The sequence below is a fragment of the Talpa occidentalis genome, unplaced genomic scaffold (assembly GCF_014898055.3).
Source record: "Talpa occidentalis isolate TD23 unplaced genomic scaffold, MPIMG_talOcc4v2.1 talOcc4.6, whole genome shotgun sequence".
Taxonomy (NCBI): Eukaryota; Metazoa; Chordata; class Mammalia; order Eulipotyphla; family Talpidae; genus Talpa; species Talpa occidentalis.
The window spans coordinates 23,684,708-23,703,613 of NW_023604972.1; the positions used below are offsets into that span (position 1 = coordinate 23,684,708).

Below are 18,906 nucleotides of genomic sequence, written 5' to 3' on the forward strand. Positions count from 1 at the left end.
TTTTTAGTTTAAATTTTATTTTTATATTCCCCATACAATTACAACCCCCTTATTTTGACCTCAATCCCTCCTTTCCCCGCCCCCCATAGAGTGTTTCTGGTTCATAGTTGTTTGTTGATTTTGATTTTTACTTTCTTATAGTTATTCTTTTTCCTGGTCCCTTATTTAAGTTTTCTAGATTCCTGCTATGAGTGAGACCATCCGGTATTTTTCTTTTTCTTTCTGGCTTATTTCGCTAAGCATGATCCCTTCCAGCTCCATCCATATTGCTGCAAATTGCATGTGTTTATCTTTTTTGAATGCTGAGTAATATTCCATGGTGTATATGTACCACATCTTCTTGATCCAGTCATCTGTTTTTGGGCATTTGGATTGTTTCCAAAGCTTAGCTATTGTAAATAGTGCTGCTATAAACATAGGGGTGCAGGTGCTCTTTGGAATTGATGTTTCTGTGTCCTCTGGGTAAATACCTAGGAGTGGAATTGCTGGATCATATGGAAGCTCTATGTTTAGTAGGTCCAGAAATCTCCACACAGCTCTCCATAGTGGTTGTACCAGTTTGTACTCCCACCAACAGTGCAGGAGAGTTCCTTTTTCTCTACAACCTCGCCAACATTTGTTGTTGCTAGTTTTTTTAATAGGTGCCATTCTCACTGGTGTAAGATGGTATCTCATTGTAGTTTTGATTTGCATTTCCCTGATTACAAGTGATGCTGAACATTTTTTCATATGCCTGTTGGCCATTTGCATTTCCTTTTCAGAGAAGTTTCTTTTTAGCTCTTCTGCCCATTTTTTGACTGGATTATTTTCTTTGTTTTTGTTGAATCTCATCAGCTCTTTGTAGATTTTTGTGATCAGTCCTTTATCATTAGTGTTGTGTGCAAAATGTTCTCCCAGTCGGTGGGGTTTCTCTTTGTTTTTGTTATTGTCTCTTTTGCTGTGCAGAAGCTCTTTAATTTGATGTAGTCCCAGCTGTTTATCTTTGCCTTCACTATCACTGCTTTGGGTGATGTGTCTGTAAAGATGTCTTTGATGTGCATATCACGTAATGTTTCGCCTCTGTTTCCTTCTTTGTATTTTATGGTTTCAGGTCTTATGTCTAGTTCTTTAATCCATTTTGAGTTGGTTTTTTACTGGTAGATTTTTAATATACTTAAAGTTGTTTAAAGGTCTGACACAGAGATTTAATATTTTATTCCTATAAAAAAATAATAGTCCTGGCACTGTTTATTGAATAGTCCATTTTTTCCCACTAATTTTGTCATGCTACTTCTGTGTAAGCTGTGATTTCCTACTTTTTCTTGAAAAAAATTCTTTTTTTTTGGAAATAGGTTGCCCATTGACTTTGACTTAAAAGTTTTAAATTTTCCATTAACCTTCATGATGTTTATAACAGTAAGCTATTTTTTTTTTAAGAAATCATCACCATACCACCATGATTTTTTACATACTTATTTTTTTTTTCTGTCTTCATTTTCTTTATAGGAAATACAGGAAGTGAAAACTCCTGAAGAACTAGAGACCTTTATGCTTAAACATGGAGAGAATATTATTGACACTTTAGGAGCTGAAGTAGATAGACTTGAGAAGGAGCTGAAAGTAAGATGAATTTTTTAATAATAATTTCAACTATTTTTTGAGTACTTCCTCTGTGCCAGGCACTATGCTAATTGCACGCGCGCGCACACACACACATGTGCACGCACGCACACACACACACAATGTTCTTAGTAACCCCATGATCTATTGGAAATTATTGTTGAGAAAATGACTGGGCTAGAGAAATTGGATAATTTACCAAAGGGAGTAGGGGAATTGGGAATTTTTTTTAAAAGATTTTATCTATTATTGTGTAGAAGAACTGGTGTGCTGGCCAGTGGTGCAGGGCAGATGGTGGAGGGTGAGAGGATTCACCACACACAGAGTGGGGAGCAGAATAGGCAGATCTACTGAAATATATAGATATAAATATACTGCCAAGGGGAACAGTGGATGAAACAGGAGAGGTCTGCTGCGCCATGTGGGCCAGCTCCCTGGCTGGGGATTGTATTCACACTGTAGTGATGGGCCTGCACAGTGGTAGCACTGACAGTTAACCCCTAGGCCACAGTGATGCCAGGAATTGGGATTTGAACTACATGTAACTCCAAGTTCTGTACCTTTAGCCACTAGTTTATACTGCTTGCTTAGCTTCTAAAATAGTCAAAAAAATTTTGTTATTTCAAAAGTTTTAAAAAAGCATTTCAAAATATTTTAGAGAAAATAAAAGGTCATAAGTTAGGAAAAAGAGAAGGTTACCATAAACATACATGGACATCTTGCTTTTAGTCCACCTCACATTATTTTATCTTTGTTTCTGTTTAGTTGGTGATCATTACAACCTATTGGTTATTTTATTGAAATATTGAGTAAAGCTTATAAATGATCTTTAACATATATAGTGTATGTATTTTCTTCAGTTGATGTTGACTATTCTTTAGTTTGTTTAAAAATTAAAGGAAACAATTTGAAGGGAAATATATCACTACTTTTGCTGTCTTTTCTTTTAAAATATAGATATTGGGTCAGATTAATAAAATCACTTCAAATAAGATGATTTTTTTATGTTAATATGCATAAATAAATCTTTAAGAAAAAATTATTGAGGACCCGAAGATACTTTATTTGAGTTAGATTTATCCAATTATAAATTTTTAAAGATTTATTTATTTATGCATACAAGAGCTGGGGTGCAGGCCAGAGATACGGGGTGTGAGAGGATTCACCAGAGACAGAGTGGGGAGCAGAACAGGCAGATTGACTGAAGTACACTGCTGAGGAGAGCAGCGGGTGAGTCAGGAGAGGACTGCTGCGCCATGTGGGTTGCTCCCTGGCAGGCTGAGGGATCAAACTCGTGCTACAGAGGCTGTAGATTGCTTCACAGTGCAGTGCTTAACCCCTTGTGCCACCAGGGAGGCCCTCAAATTATAAATTAAGACTGAGAAATTTAAAGATATTTGTTCATTTAACAAAGTATAATAAGCCTGTTAAATGCTCATTTAAATAACATTTTAACAAAAAATAACATTTTCCAAAATGAAAAAATAGTGAGAGGTGGTACTGTTTCATATTTTTGCAAAAATCTAAAGTAGCTGTATTCTCACATCTACTTCTGTGTTCATTCTGTTGCCATATATTGGTTTGGTTGTATTGGTTTGGTTGAAGAATATGAAGAAAAGGGAGGAAATCTTTTTAAGTACTCTTAACTGCTTTTTCAGATAATTGTTTTATTCTCTTTTAATACTACACCAAAATTTGACAACTGATAGCCTCTTAAAGCTTACTGAAATCTTAAAGATTTCAGTATGGAATCTAAAACCGCATCAGTGAACTTTCAGTATACTGTTTATGAAGTCATAGGGTACAATGTACAAGACTATCCTCATTTCTAACTCTAATTGCAATTTAAAGGGATTGGTAAGACCACAGTCAGGTTTGATAATTCACTAGAACTCACAGATTTTTCTGAATGATTTTACTAGACAAAGTTATGGTTTTTTACTGTGATACCTATTCAAACCAGCCAAGGGAAGAGGTGCATAAGGCAGAGATCCAAACTTGGGGATTCAGTTGTCCTCTCTGTGTTGTGTCAGGAACAGTGCTACTCTCCTGACAACGAGGTGTTGATAGTCTGTATGGAGTATTGCCAACAGGGAACTCAGAGTGTCCAGAGATTTTTCCTGGGATTCTGTAGTTGATTGCCTGAGCAACTAACATTTCAGTCCCAAGCTGCCCTGAAGAAAGCTGACACCTTCCTTCTGGAGGTGGAGCAGCCACTTCTGGAGTTAGAGCAGATCACTGCTCTCCTAACTAAGGACATAATTATCAGGCAGGACATTTCAGAGGCTTAGAGGTTACCTTCTAAGTAGCTGCGGGTAAATGTTAGGAGCCCCTCTTTGATTACAATTCTTACTATCCACTGTTATATTTAAACTCGGTCAGTCTTTGTACTCTAAGGGAATCATTTGCCAATGCATGATTCTATAACATAATGAATTGGCATTTGGAAAATATTGGTTGAATTTTTGCACATCTTTTAAATGTTGATACATTTCTAAGTATTGGGAAGCTGTTAAGACCCAGTATAGGGAAGATGTAAGACTTAATGGTAGTGGTATGAATTTTTTTTCAACATCCTAATTTTCACTTGAAGGGTTGCATTTTATCATTAGCAACAAATACTGTTAGTTATTTTCCTTGAAGTAACAGAATAATTTGTTCATTTTTAAAAGAAGTTGCCTGTCAAATACCCACAAATGAATACCCACTTTTATTCTTTCAAGTGAAAAGGGTGTTTGGATAAAGCATTTGGTTCAGCTCATAACTCAAGCAGTCACACAAGTGCTTTTCCTTTTGATAACATCAAACTTCAGTATGAAGCAGAAGGACTTTATCCATTCTTTCCATATTGTCATAGAATATTTTTAAGTGTACTTCAGGGTTGAGGTTTAATAAATCAATACAGGACCTCCTGGGTGGCGCAATAGCACAGCACTGTGAAGCAATCTGCAGCCTCTGCAGCATGAGTTCAATCCCCAGCCGGCCAGGGAGCAACCCACATGGTGCAGCAGACCTCTCCTGTCTTGCCTGCTGCTCCCTTCAGCAGTGTATTTTTAGTCAGTCTGCCTGTTCTGTACCCCACTGTATCTCTGGTGAATCCTCTCACCCACTCTGCATCTCTGGCCTGTACTCCAGCTCTTGTATGCATAAATAAATGTTGAAAAAAAAAATCAATATGTTTTACTATTTCAAGAAGGCTATTTTAAAATGAAATTACCAGAAAAGGAGCACAAAGACTTCCAGTATAGTTTTATGCCATTTGCTTTGACTTGTGCAAAGGTGACAGCAGTTTCATCCATAATTTCTTTTATACCATGAGGGGAAATGTTAGCATAGTAAAAAAGGCAAATAACAGTGTTATTATAAAACAATTTTGGCACTGGACTTCCCTAGAATAGATCTCAGGATCCCAATGATACTTGGTCCACTTTAAGAACCACTGTTGTAAATAAAATGTGAGGTGATTATTTTTGCACAAGGTGACATGAGAATTGCTTTTCTGTTCTGTTTTTATTACCCTAGCAAGGAAGATAATGGACTTTTAAGCTAAATCTTTAGCTTTATAAATCAGCAGTCAGGTATGAGAATAATTAACAAATTGGTCATTCTAAACTATATTTATACTTCTTACAATCAGATAAGTTTACTTTTATTTAGCTAACTTTGTGCTTTAATTAGAAGCTGTTTAAATCATTAATAGACTGAACTATCTCAAAGTGGTTTTGAATTATATAATTTATTCAATTTGGACACCATTTTTAAATAGCACTTTCAGGTAGAAACATCTCTGGCTAAGCTAATGAGACATAATTAATCTTAAGTCAAAGGGAAAGATTTTTTCATAGCTGAGCTACCAAATCTAAAGAATAAATGAATGTAATTCTTGTTTGTGAAAATAAAGCTGATTTTGTTTTGGAAAATTAAAATTTTGTATACTAGCATAGTTCCTCCTTTTTAGTATCTAAGTATGGTTGTCCTTTAAGTTTAAATTTTAATAATTATTGAATTAGTTTGCAAGGCCACACTCAGTGATAAAATTATGCACAAATACTGTTAGTTGAGTGCTTATCTCTGTTGAGTAATGCATTGATCCAAATATTAGAATAGGTGATACTTTTTTTTAAAGATTTATTTATTTAGGCCTCCCTAGTGGCGCAGGGGGTTAAGCACCGCACTATGAAGCAATCTACAGCCTCTGCAGCATGAGTTTGATCCCCATCCGGCCAGGGAGAAACCCACATGGCGCAGCAGACCTCTCCTGTCTTGCCCAAATGCATACAAGAGCTGGGGTATAGGCCAGAGTTGTGAAGGGTGGTGAGAGTATTCACCACAGACAGAGTGGGGAGTCAAACAGGTGGATACACTGAAATACACTACTGAGGGTAACAGTGGGCGAGTCAGAAGAGGTCTGCTATGCCATGTGGGTAGCTCCCTGGCCGGGGATCAAACTTGTGCTGCAGTGGCTGCTGATAGCTTCATAGGTTGCACCTTAACCCCTAGTGCCACCAGGAAGGCAGAGTTCTTTGAACTGTTAACTTAAAAGTTTTTGTTCTACTGCTATGTTTCAGTGCATGTGTAGACCCTCCTCTATTTCTCCAGGAAATTTTTTATGTTTGGGCTGAAATAACTATTGGTAACTAATTCAGTGGGAAGATGCCATAGCACTTGCAAATTTATAAGTAATGTTCTGGTTAAATATTTTGCCCTTTTACTTTGTCTTTTGCTTCTCTAATTGCATCCTCCTACAGTATTTTCTTAACTTGAGTATATAACATTGCAAAATAAATTACATAGTTTGGTTTTATCTCCCCTAATATGAGTGTTGGAATAAAATCTGTCTGTGATGTGTAAAATGTTCTAGTTTGCATTGACTAGTGCCTGGGACATAATAGATCAATACATATTTGTTGAATAAATGAATAAAAATTATAAGTTGGACAACAATTACTGATTTTCAATTATTTTAAACAAATATTTATTCAGTGTTTACTATGCACATGATATCTTGTTAGGTCCAGACACACAAAGATATTAATACTGTTCTTTTATTCATTTAGTCAGCAAACATATATTGCATGTGTCTGCTTTATATTGGGTAGACTGCATTTTAGGAATTTGATTAGTTTTCTCTCTGAAAATTTGATTTTAAGAAAGTAGAATAAATTAATTTTTGTCGCCTTTTCTTGGAAAACTTATTAGAACATACAGTCTACTAATAGTGCTTTTTAAATAAAATAACTTCAGACTTTCCTGGTAAAAATTCCTAAGTCATAATGGGATGAGAAAGGGTTGATTGGAGTAGGAAAATAAAATTCAGTTTCATTTCTGTTTGAGGAAATCTTTATTACTTATGAAATTTAAGCAATTCTAGACATAGAGAATAGTTTCAGATAAAATATTGAGAACAGAAGTATGCTTTCTGTGATTTTTGGTCACTCTCACACTAGGATCTAGGGGAAAGTAACAACACTAATTATAAGAAACATCTCAGTGTACATTCAATAGAATAGTGGGAGCTAAACTCCAGTAACTTACCAGGATTTTGTTTGATAACTGAATTTCTTTAATATGAGAAATATACCTATGTTTCTAGGATATTATTTACTTAAGGTCACAATTAACCGGGATGATTATCAAAATCAGAGGAGCTTTTTTACTCTTCTGATTTATCTTTCTATATTTATTCAAAATTTATTAAGTTAAACAGAACTGAAGAGCTTATATCAGAAGTGTCAACTGCTTCACCCTTCTAAATCTTTAAATCTGCTTCTGAGAATAACCAATGTTTAATACTTTCAGTATTTCTTTTATATTTATGGATAGATTTTACATCTAAGTTTTTTCTCTACCTGCTTTGACATCATTTGTTTTTTCTTTGATAGGTATATATTTAGTTATCTTATTTACATTCTCTTCTGCCCTCCATTCTTACAGTATCATTATATTACATTTTATTACACTTTTCATTTTCCCAAAATTGAACTAGGTAAACTTCCTTTATGTACCCAGAGGGGAAAAATGCCAAAACCCTTTAATTTGTTATGTTGTCATAGACTTGTAATCACCTGATTACTTATCTTCACCAGTAGCTGTAAATTCATTGAGGAGAGATACTGTTTGTTTCCTGTTCGTTATTTTATATTTCAGTGCCTAACATAAAGTAGAAATATAATAAAGATTTTTTTATTGTTTTGAAATTCCTTAAGCAGGCATTTAAGATTTTTCATAATTTGACCTCTGCTCACCTGTCCAACCTCATACTAACTCTCCCCTTTTTAAAAAAAAATTATTTTATTTATTCATGCATACAGGAGCTGGAGTGTAGGCCAGACATGCGGGGTGCGGGTTTATGTATGTGAGAGGATTCACCAGAGGCAGAACAGGTGGCTCTACTGAAATACACTGTGGGGAGCAGTAAGGAGAGGTCTGCTGCACCTTGTGGGTTATCTCCCTGGCTGGGGATCGAACTCATGCAGCAGTGGCTGCTGATAGCGTCATAGTGCTGAGACTTAACCCCTTGTGCCACCAGGGAGACTGTAACTCTGCCATTTTTTGCAACTTCTTTGCAAACTGTACCATTCTGTTAGTACATAGCAAAGCTTACTTTCTAGACTGTCTGACTGTGTTAATGCTGTTTCTTCTACTTAGATCTTCTTTATCATTTGTCTGGAAAACTCACTGCATTCAAATCTCACTTAGATATTATTATTATATCCTCAGGGAAGTCCTTCTGGATCTCAAAGTAATACAGTACATCTCGCACTTTTATTCCCAGAGTTATCATTTAGTACATTGTAATTGTTAGGAACTTAGAGTATGAAGTCAGGCCTGAATCTGTCCTCCCTTCATCACTTACTAGCTGTATGACTTTGGGCAGTTTAACTTTTTCAAAATTCAGTTTTCCCATTTGTAAAATGGAAATAATTGGATTATTATGAGGATTTCAAATCACATATTTGAAGCCCCTTACTTAACACAGTACTTGACAAAAAGTATTCATTAAACATTAACTTATTAGCCATCATGTTTTTACTCATAGATTGTTATTGCTATACTTGTCTTCCTAGCTAAACCGAGCCACTCAGGGTCAGGAACAGATTCTTATTTAATAGTCATACCCTGATACACTTTCTAGTCCAGCACCTGACCCAAGGCTATATGAATTGTTACTAAAATATGTTAGGTAAGTAAATACCAATTTACTTATTTTGATTATTGCTTTATTTATTTTAGATTTATTTTTATTTATTTATACAAACACTGGGTACAGTCAGAAGCATGGGAGGGTGAGAGAATTCACCAGAGCGGGGAGCAGAGCAGGCAGAAGGACCGAGGTACACTGCTGAGGGGAGCAGCGGGCGACAGGATAGGTCTACTCGCCATGTGGGACCCTCCTTCAGTGGCCGGGGAGCAGCCGGGGATCGAACTGGCGCCACAGAGGCTGTGGGCAGCTTCGCAACCCAGTGCTCAACCGCTGCACCACTGGGGAGGCCCTGATTATTGCTTTAAAGGGGCCTCTCTGGTGGCACAGGGGTTAAAGCCTCAGCATTATCAAGCTATCGCCAGCCACTGTGGCATGATTTTGATCCCCAGCCAGGGCTATAATCCACATGGTGCAGCAGATCTCTCCTGTCTCACCCGCTGCTCCCCTGAGGAGTGTATTTCCGTAGATTCGCCTGTTTTGCTCCCCACTTACCTATTCTGGTGAATCCTCCCCCCCCCCCCCCCCCCCCCCCCCCCCCCCCCCCCCGCCCCGCACATCTGGCCTATATCCCAATTCTTGTATGCATAAATAAATAAATACATAAATCTTTAAAAATAAATATAGTGATTTTCTTTTCATCACAAACCAGAGCAAGTACCAGGGCTTTGTAATGCTTGTTGCATACATGGAGGTGGGGGAACTACTTACTCTATTCATCTATTGATCTTATTTTTTCCTTATGCAAATATGCCAGTATGCTACAATGAAGTAGCTTAATCAGGTGGTTTCAGTGGCTTTAGTGACCAAAATAAACAAAGGAAGATTTTGTTTTGTTAAGAATAATGTGGTGGTGATTTTTCCTTTCAGAAACGAAATCCTGAAGTTCGACATGTAGATTTGGAGATACTTTAGATGTGATGAAATGAATCATCTTGGAGGGAATCTTGGAAACAAGTTTGTCAAGCCTGATCTCGCACCTGGAAGGAGTTAATGCCATTCAGAAGCCATGTTTTTAAAGATGAGGAAATACTTTATGTAAAGGCAATTCAACAGTCCACAGAATTAAAATGACTTCATATTTCTATGAGACATATTACAAGTTGAATTAATTTGAAAATCATGGTTTTTTCTTTTTGTTTTAGTAAGAGACATTTACTTAAATTTTTCACAATTTCTCATTTTAGCCTGTCAAGAAGTATTGTACCTTGCAATCATGTTCTTTTTTTGGTAAAAATAAGCAGCAGGCACAGGATTATGATTTTTAATTTTGTAGCTACTAAAGATTTCACTCCATCAAAACCTGCCAATCTTGAATATTCTAGCTAAATTTTGGTTAGTAGTTTTTAAACTGTTACTATTTAAAGTTTGTCTTTCCTTATAGAATATAGAAGTTATTTCTACATAACATGTCATTTTGCCCTGAGCACTAATAGGAAGAGTCTTCTAACTTAGTTATCTGTCAATGTTCATTCCAGAAATGGCTTAGTTACTGAATTGAAGGAAGACATTTCAGTATACTTTTAGGTCATACTAGTTATTTTGTAAAGTTTCTTACCTTTCCTTTGCTTTTTCCCATTATTATGCATAATTTTTCTAATGATAGGAGATATAAAATAACTCTAGATGTTTTCCATGGATCAGTGTGATGACTGGTTTTTTGTTTTTGTTTTCTAACTGGCTTTACTGCCACAGTGTATATTTACTTGGAGATAATGCATTTACGAGCATTTAAACATTCTGTAAAATGGACTAGAATATTTATAATTTTACTTACAGGACAGCATTTTATTTTTAATTTATTTAAAAAGATGCACTACTTATGTAAATCTGAACTGTGGAATATTTCTTGCTTTAAGAGAAAGAGAAGTAAATCTTTTACGTGGAAACTTGTGGCCATGATTTTGTATAATATCATAGTCAATGGTGTGTCTGTAACATGAGTTTCTTGCAGTTGTAAGTGGGCATTTATCATACTATGTGGCTATAAAATTATGTAAGTAGCATTGTAATGATCATAAGTTACCAAGTTGAAAAAATATCAATCCAGTAACCGAAAATTTAGTGAAAAAACACAGCTTTGTCTCCATTCATCAAAACAACTCATAATGCACTTTAAATTGTCAGGTAGCAGTGAGCATTGTCCACACAAGAGTAGTGGCTGAGTGATCTCTTTGCTGGATAAGTGAGAGCTTGACATAAAGACCTAACTACCTGTATGAGGTCAGTGTCTAAAATCTTACTTAGATTGAAGTTTATGAATTACAGCAAATTGTAATGCTGGAAACAAAAATAAACATTTGATTAAAGATTTTGTAATGGCAATTTTTGATCTAGAAATGTCATTTATTGGAAAATTATGAAAATTTACATTGGTGTAAATTTTTTTACCTCTACAGAGAATTTTTCAATCTGTGTATTTTAATTGAAATAACATTCCAGTTTTATCTTTTAGGATATAAAATTGTTTTATATATACAATTGATTCTGTGTTCTTAACAGTTTCAAATTCTTCGACCTGACTTAAAAAAAAAAGCTTTAAAAACCCATTGTAATTCATTCTGTTTCCTATGCTCTTCTTATGCTCTTCTTGTTTCCCCTCTCCCACCTGCCATTTGTTATTCCATGTCATTGCCTTATTGAAAGGTACTAAATTATATCCAATTTCCTCCTAGTAAAATTACTCTGAAAAATTTCTCCTAGGTAGACAAGAATAATTAACTCATTAAAAAAAAAATTATGTTGATGTGAAGTTATTCCAAACGGTAAGATTTTTTTCTTTTAGGATTCCCTTAAAAGGAGGCCCATTCTTGGTATTTAAGTTTCTAGTCTGATTTTGATTGAGATCATATCTATTCCTAAATAGTAATTGAAAGCTTATGTTTTTATCATTTCTTTCCAGTTCTGTTCTGCACTGATATTTTAATTTGTTTAAGCAAAATTTGATATAAAGAAGTATAGAATACCTAAGAATTTGAGTATTTCTGTGAAACTAGGAAATGTGTGACATCCTTTTTATTTTTTAATTTTTTGAGTCAAATTTGATTTTTAAAACTGAGGAATTTAATCTCTTTCTTAAAAATAAGATAATAGGATTCTTGGATTTTTTCCCCCAAAGTTGTCTTACCCTGATGTATAGCATTTGAATGTTTAAGTATATGTTACTCTTATTTCCAAGGAAAATAACTTTTATAGTAAGCTATGATAACTATCAAAGGTAAGGTAACTTGTTTTCAGTTTTGGCTGAGAATGAATCTTTAATCAACTATATAAGTAGCAGGCCCCAAACTATTAAAAGTGGCACATTTTTAAAACCATGGCAGTGGGAGGATGAGGAAAGAAAATCTATTTTTAAATGGATCATGCTGGCGGTCAATTGTATCCAGTTCTAAAGAGGAAGATTTCTGAACATACATTGAAGAAACTGAGAATCAGATTGGAAATTTTTCAGTTTTTCATCAACACGGTTTATTTTTGCATATAACCTCCTCCTCCGACATGTGCGCATGCACACATGAAATAGCCCAGAATAAAAATATGATAGATTTTGGATTTTAAGTTGACATATATTTAAATATTACCTTAACTCTCCCCAAAATTTGGGTACTTCTTTTTGCCAAAATTATACCATCTCAGGAAAATGACTTAAGTTTGAAATCTGATAACTTTTTGAGTTAAAATGCCTGGAATTACAGAAAATCACATAGGAATTTGGAATCTATGCTGTCTTTCTTAGTTTGCATTTGTCAGGATTTGACATTTCTTTTAAATGTGCTGACCCCCAATTTGCCGTAGTTTCAGAAGTCAATGAAGCAAAGAATTGGAGGTAAGATGTTGATTCAAAGATTATCTCCCCTAAATCCCTCTTCCCTGTTTCTGGAATGGGATTTTGAAAGGCATTTATACAGAAGTTTGGTCTGGCAGCCTTTAAATTTTAATTTAAGTTTACTAGCATCGCTAGGCTTGGTTTTATGGAAAAAGAAAATTTTTCTTCCTGATGTGTTGTATTACAGCTATCTGATTTTGCCATCATAGTATGATGGCCCTGGTACCTCAGGATATGTTTTTCCTTAATAAGTGCCACTTGTGAGTTAGGGCAGTTCACTTACTAGTTTGGAATTTTTTTCCCCCTTGATAAAAAAATGTTAAAAATAAATGCTTCTTTACTTCATATGTGTAATCTTATATGTTTTACCTTGAAAATGTTATCTGTATCTTTTAACAGGACATATTATTGAGTTTGCTTGTTAGATTGTAAGTTTTCTGGTTTTGCAAAACCAAAATATAACAATACTTAATTATTTTATAATCAGGTTTCATCAAAAAGAGAACTATAATTAGTGTATCATTAGGATAATGTGCCTGGTAAAGCACAAATCCAAATATATCCCTTAATACATATTATCATTACATTTTGTCAAAAGTAGATCACATAACTAAGAAATTTCTTTTGTGATACATCTATATTGTTTATTTAGAGGAAAAAACACAAAATATATCATCAAAAGTTATACCCTAAAAACAGTATATGTTGGGATTCAAGTTGAATTCTATACTGTCCTGTAGGAATTCCAAATATATTTTCTTTTTCAAAAACTATTTAAAGTATTTGATATTTTGAGAGTGTATAGTTCCTTCCACAAAATCAAAACATTGAAAAATAAAAATACTATAGTTTAGAATCTACAGAGCAAAATATAGAATTTTGTCTGTTTTTAAGGTTTGTAGAAGTTTTAAAACAGACTTAAAAGCAAAAAATACTTATTTGTATTATAATAGCTAGCAACAGGATAATTTGAGCTCTTTATGCCAGATCTCATTTTACTAGTAGTAATCCATTTAATCCTTACAAAGAGTGAATGGAGATGATTATTCTTTTTTGGCCAGATAACAAAACAAATACAGTAGATACTTAATGTGTCTGAGGTTACACCCCTTGTAAAGGATTTGAACTCACAGAACCTGTTTCTCTACAAGTCGCTCTACTAAAAAGCCCATGAAAAGTAATAGTGTATAGAAAGTAGAAATGAAATCTTAATTTTATTTTGAAGTAATCAATTAACATTCTGTGGTCAGAATAGCTAGCTGGATCTAACTTGAACTGCTTAGGACAGAGGAAGGGATGGGTGGGGTGGCATGACAACAGAACACTGATGTTTTGTGAAGTCAGGCTATCTGCCACCTCTGAAATTTATTTTCAAGCAATATTTACATGTTACCTTAGAGACATATCCAGAAAGATAATAATTAGTTAAATTGTTGCTGACTTGTACCATCTAGCAAAGAAATTTAGTGACCACAAAATTGGTATTAATCAAAAATTTTTTAAATATTTTAAAAGTGTATTTGAATAGATAAAACATTCACATGATCAACAATTAAGTATGTTCAAGTAGATGCATAGGAGACATTCTCTCAATTCTAACTCCTAATGGCCCATTTTCTTTTCCCAGAGGCAACTAATACTAAGATCTTGTGTTCTTCTAAATATGTGATGTATATATTTATGTACATACATACACTTATATAAATTTCCCTCATTCTGTGCAAATGATGAAAAACATACATTAATCTTGTGATTTTAAAGATACACAGCCAGTTTCAAGAGTTTCATGTTTACTGAAAGTCATTACATCAAGAAAATGTATAGTGCTGTGCATTACCATATGATAAGCTCATGTGATACGGGGCTGTTTACATTTAAATTAAATAAAAAACTGAGTTCTTCAGTTTTATTGGCCACATTTTCATGAGCTTAGTAGCACAGATGAAGGCTAGTGGCTACAATTTTGGACAGTGCAGATACAGAACAGTACCATTATTACAAAAAGTTCTTTTGGTAGGTTAAATTAATCCTAATCTCTTATACTTGAGTGCATTTTATAATGTATGACAAAATAGTGCCAGTTTTTAATTGTTGGAGGCAGAGGGGAGAAATCCTAGCTTGGTTCTTAGAAATGTACTGATACATAATTAATTCTTCGGCTGTAACTTAGGGCTCCAAGCTAGTTAGTGTAATTTTGAGCTAGTACATTTGTCTTCTTCAAAACATTTTGATCTTTTCATCTCTCAAATGCATAGTCAACATTGTGAACATTAGGGAACAAGTCAACCCTAAAAAATGTGAACCATCAAATCTTACCAGTTTGACAAACTATGTGATTCTGAGGGTTAATGTTAGTTTACATGTTATTCCAACAAAGAGCTCAATGCGACACATTCATCATCTACAGGCCTGAGAGATGAAGAGATTGGTGGATTCAAATGGTGAGAACAAGGGGAGTTACAGGTTTACCACATTTTATATAAGAAGTAAGTTCCTGGGAATTAGGTAAATTAAATATTTTAAAATCTACTTTTAAGTGCAGTAGAGGAGCTTACAATTTTAAGAAATTGCTTTGCAATGTGAATGCTATCTTTATTAAATCTTGTTTAAAGGAGATTGACTATAAATTACTCCTGGACCTATAACAGTTTCATCCAGGTTAGAAAAGCATTAAGTGGTTGGATGAGTCTTAACATCAGCAATATTTGAAGTTCCAAGGGAACACATTGATCCAATTTTCTTATAATACTTTGGACAAATTGACAGCCCACATCAAAGTTTATTGAGTACTTACTATATACTATGGAACACAATATATGGTGTGGAGCACTTACTATGTACTATGATATATGTAAGGTATTAGATGGTCAGTAGAGACCCTTCTAGAAAAAAGATATGGTAGTATTGTCAACCAAGTAAGTGAAGTCATTTTTGATGGTCATAGCTGGTGAATGTCTCATCTGGATCACCCCCTCTTCTAAGAACTAGAACAGAGGACTTACTCAGGGTTGAGGCCTGGCCTTCCCAGATTCACTAAGGCCTGAATCAGAACCAAGTAATTAGAAACCATGGATCAGTGAATGGTAAGCTGTTTCAAGCATAGATGTTGATTGGGATCCTAAGCTGAGTCCACTTAATGGGAGGTATCCTGAGCAATTCCCATAAAGAATTGCATTTGCTTTACTAGGTTTATTTAAGTTTCCTTAAGTCTGACAATGTATAAGATCCTAACAAAATTAGTATGATTTTTATAAATATTTTTTTCTCCTTAGTTTTCCTACTTAGAAAAACAGACTAAAATAAGACACACACCGAAAAAAGTCCATAAGAATAAACCCTTCAACTACATTCCCATTTCTGTGTTTCTTTTTACAGTGAAACTCAAAGGAATTCTATATACTTGGTGCTCTCTTTACCCATTGTCTCAAAGCATACTCCTGTCAGGCTTTTGTCAGCTCTCTCCACTAGCCCTGTGGTTGATCTTTATACTACTAAACTCAGTGGTCAATCTTAAATTCTCACCTTACCGGCCTTTCACAGAATTTGACCCCGAATCTTTTAGAACTCTCTAGAGTTTTTAGAATATCTGTGCTCAATGCTGACTATTTTTTAGTTGTTTTGTTTGTGGTGTGTGTGTATGTATGTGTATGTGTGTTGCAAGGTCCTCCTTTAACCTCCAAGCATTGGTGTGTCTTACAGTTTTTGTCTATACTCATTTCACTGAATGATTCAATCCCTTGACTTATTAAAACCATCACCTATTAAAACCTGGATTTTCAGCCTTGAACCCCACATGCATATTCAGCTCTACTGACATGCCCACTTCGGTAATATGTTAGATTATACGATTGTTCCCAATTATTCATTGCTCTTATGTAGGAAACTATGCATCATGTTGAGTAGTCATTCCCATATGACTTGTAGTATCTCCTGTTACTAGATTTAGTTGGACAACAGGTTTGATCAGGGGCTCCCTGGTGGCACAAGGGATTAAGCATAGCACTATGAAGCTATCCACAGCCTCTGCAGCACAAATTCAATCCCCAGGCTGGGAGCTGCCCACGTGGCACAGCAGACCTCTCCTGTCTAACCTGCTGCTCCTCTCAGCAGTGTGTTTCAGTAGCTCTGCCTGTTCTTCCCACTCTGTCTCTGGTGAATCCTCTCACCCCCACTCCCCGCATCTCTGGTCTGCACCCCAGCTCAGTATGCGTGCGTAAATCTTAAAAAAAAAACACCAGGATTTGATCAATATAATGTGAACGTAAGTATGCTGTGCCTCAGTAGATGTTTTAAGAGCTATTGCACAATTCTCCTATTTCTATTTTCCTTCTTCCATGAGAATGGCATGTTCCAGATAGGGGCTACCTAGATTCCTGAATGAAAATGACAATGGAAGAAAATGACAATTAGCCCACAATATATGTAATGAGAGAGTCACTGAGGTTTGGGAGATGACAATATCTCAAAGTAGACATTTAAAAGAAAAACTCCCAATTTCTTTACCTTACCTTCAAAAATATCTCTTTTGGCTTTTTCTTTCTCAGTAAATGATACCTTTTTCCTTTTAGTTGTCCAAAACCTTGAATCCATGGCTGGCTCATCTATTTTTCATGCAATGGGAATTCAGCATCTCATTCTACCTCCAAAATTTAAAATCCATTTCTTATCATCTCAATTAGTATAGTAATATCAGAATGGCCTCTTAACCATTTTGCCCCATAATTGTAGCCCACACATTCTATTTCAGCATGACAGCTTGTGATTTTTTTGAAGCTATGCCAGATTGTGTAGTTTCTTTTCTAAAAAACCTGATGGCTTCTCATCTCACACAGAATAAAAGTTCTGACAAGGCTTATATGTCCTCTATGACGAATCTCCCCACTATCTCCTAAACCCATGTTCGGCTATTCTCTCCCTTACTGATCCAGCCTGACTGGCCTTTTGCTTTTCAAACATCAGGACTTCGCACTGCCTAAAATATTCTCCTTGCCACATACCTGCACCACATGCTTCTTTACTTTTCAAGTGTCTGTTCAAATGTTACCTTATCTGAAATCTTTCCTCCCTGTTTATATGCAATAACAATAACAAACCCCCTCCATATCTCCCCCCTGAGTATTCTAATATTCTACCCTCTGGTATATTCTAATTTTTGCTAGTTTATTTTCTTTACTAGAATGTAACATCCATAAGAATGGCATCTGACAGGGAGTAGGCATTCGATAAATAGCTATTGAGTAAATGAATGTTTCATGTATCATGCTAATCTCTAAAGGTATAAAGACATAAAAAAAGATAAAAACAGATTCAGTCTACTGTCACAGTTTAGTTAACTGACAAGAGGCCTCTTATAAATGATTATATGATATAAAAATGTGCTTACCAAATATTCTTTATGTGAGTTCATTTTAATCTTCATCAAAACTAGGTTTGGGAGATAGGATATTGATGGGAATGTAGAACTGAGACCTTCTGTTTAGAAGGCATTTCTGTAGCAGGTGACAAGTGTTTGGAAAATGTTCATATCTTTTGACATAGTTATTCCACTTCTAGGAATAAAATATAAGGAAATAGAGTTGTTGCAGTATAAAAAATTAGGAAAATGGCTAAAATATGGCATGTTAGACTATAATGCAGCCTTTAGAAAGATTTTTTACAGAATATTTAATAACTTGGCACAATTCTTATGATAGAGAAAAATGTAAGAATATACACCTAGCACTTCAAATTGTTACTGCTAATATTTGGGGTTAGGATGAGAGAAATCATCTTTATTATGCACACTAAAAATATTTTTATGAGTACGTATTAGTTAATTTTAGAAAGTACTTAAGACTCATTTTTGTGGAAAAATAATAGCAGCAAATGTAATGATTCAGAATAATTCTGATTTTTTGTACATAGAAAAAGGACTGAAAGGAAATACATTAAATGTTAACTATGCTCACAACATGGGTTTTTTCTCCATTTCTCATGTGCAGATTTCCTATAATAAGCTTGTCTTTTAAAGATAATTAAAAAGAATAAACAAATAATTCTTGAATCTTCTTGAGAGCATTGAAAACATTAGAGTGTCATAAAACTAAGGTGTGAGAATCCTTGAGTAAGAATTTTAATATCTCTAGTCAAAAAGAGATGAGAACTAAAAATTTTAAAGGAAAAAGACTGAAGATAAGCTAATTTTTTTTTTACCTTAGGCTTAATAACATTAGATAACAAAAGTTTCCCTTAAGGATTTCTACCCCTAGCAATAGAGGCATATGTTATTGGAACTCAACAT

At 34.8% G+C, this 18,906-nt stretch overlaps 1 protein-coding gene across 2 annotated transcripts in view; it reads left to right on the forward strand.

The window, feature by feature from the left end:
• Nucleotides 1–12,951, forward strand: part of SLC30A9 (solute carrier family 30 member 9) — a 77,907-nt gene extending 64,956 nt beyond the window's left edge. Inside the window, exons 17-18 of one of the 2 annotated variants that reach the window (XM_037529080.2) lie at nt 1,486–1,599; nt 9,671–12,951. In XM_037529080.2, the coding sequence (XP_037384977.1) occupies nt 1,486–1,599; nt 9,671–9,715 (159 nt within the window). In that variant the 3' untranslated portion in view covers nt 9,716–12,951. The remainder of the gene's footprint in view (nt 1–1,485; nt 1,600–9,670) is intronic. The other variant, XM_054688512.1, reaches the window with a different exon arrangement.
• The last annotated feature ends 5,955 nt before the right edge of the window (nt 12,952–18,906 follow it).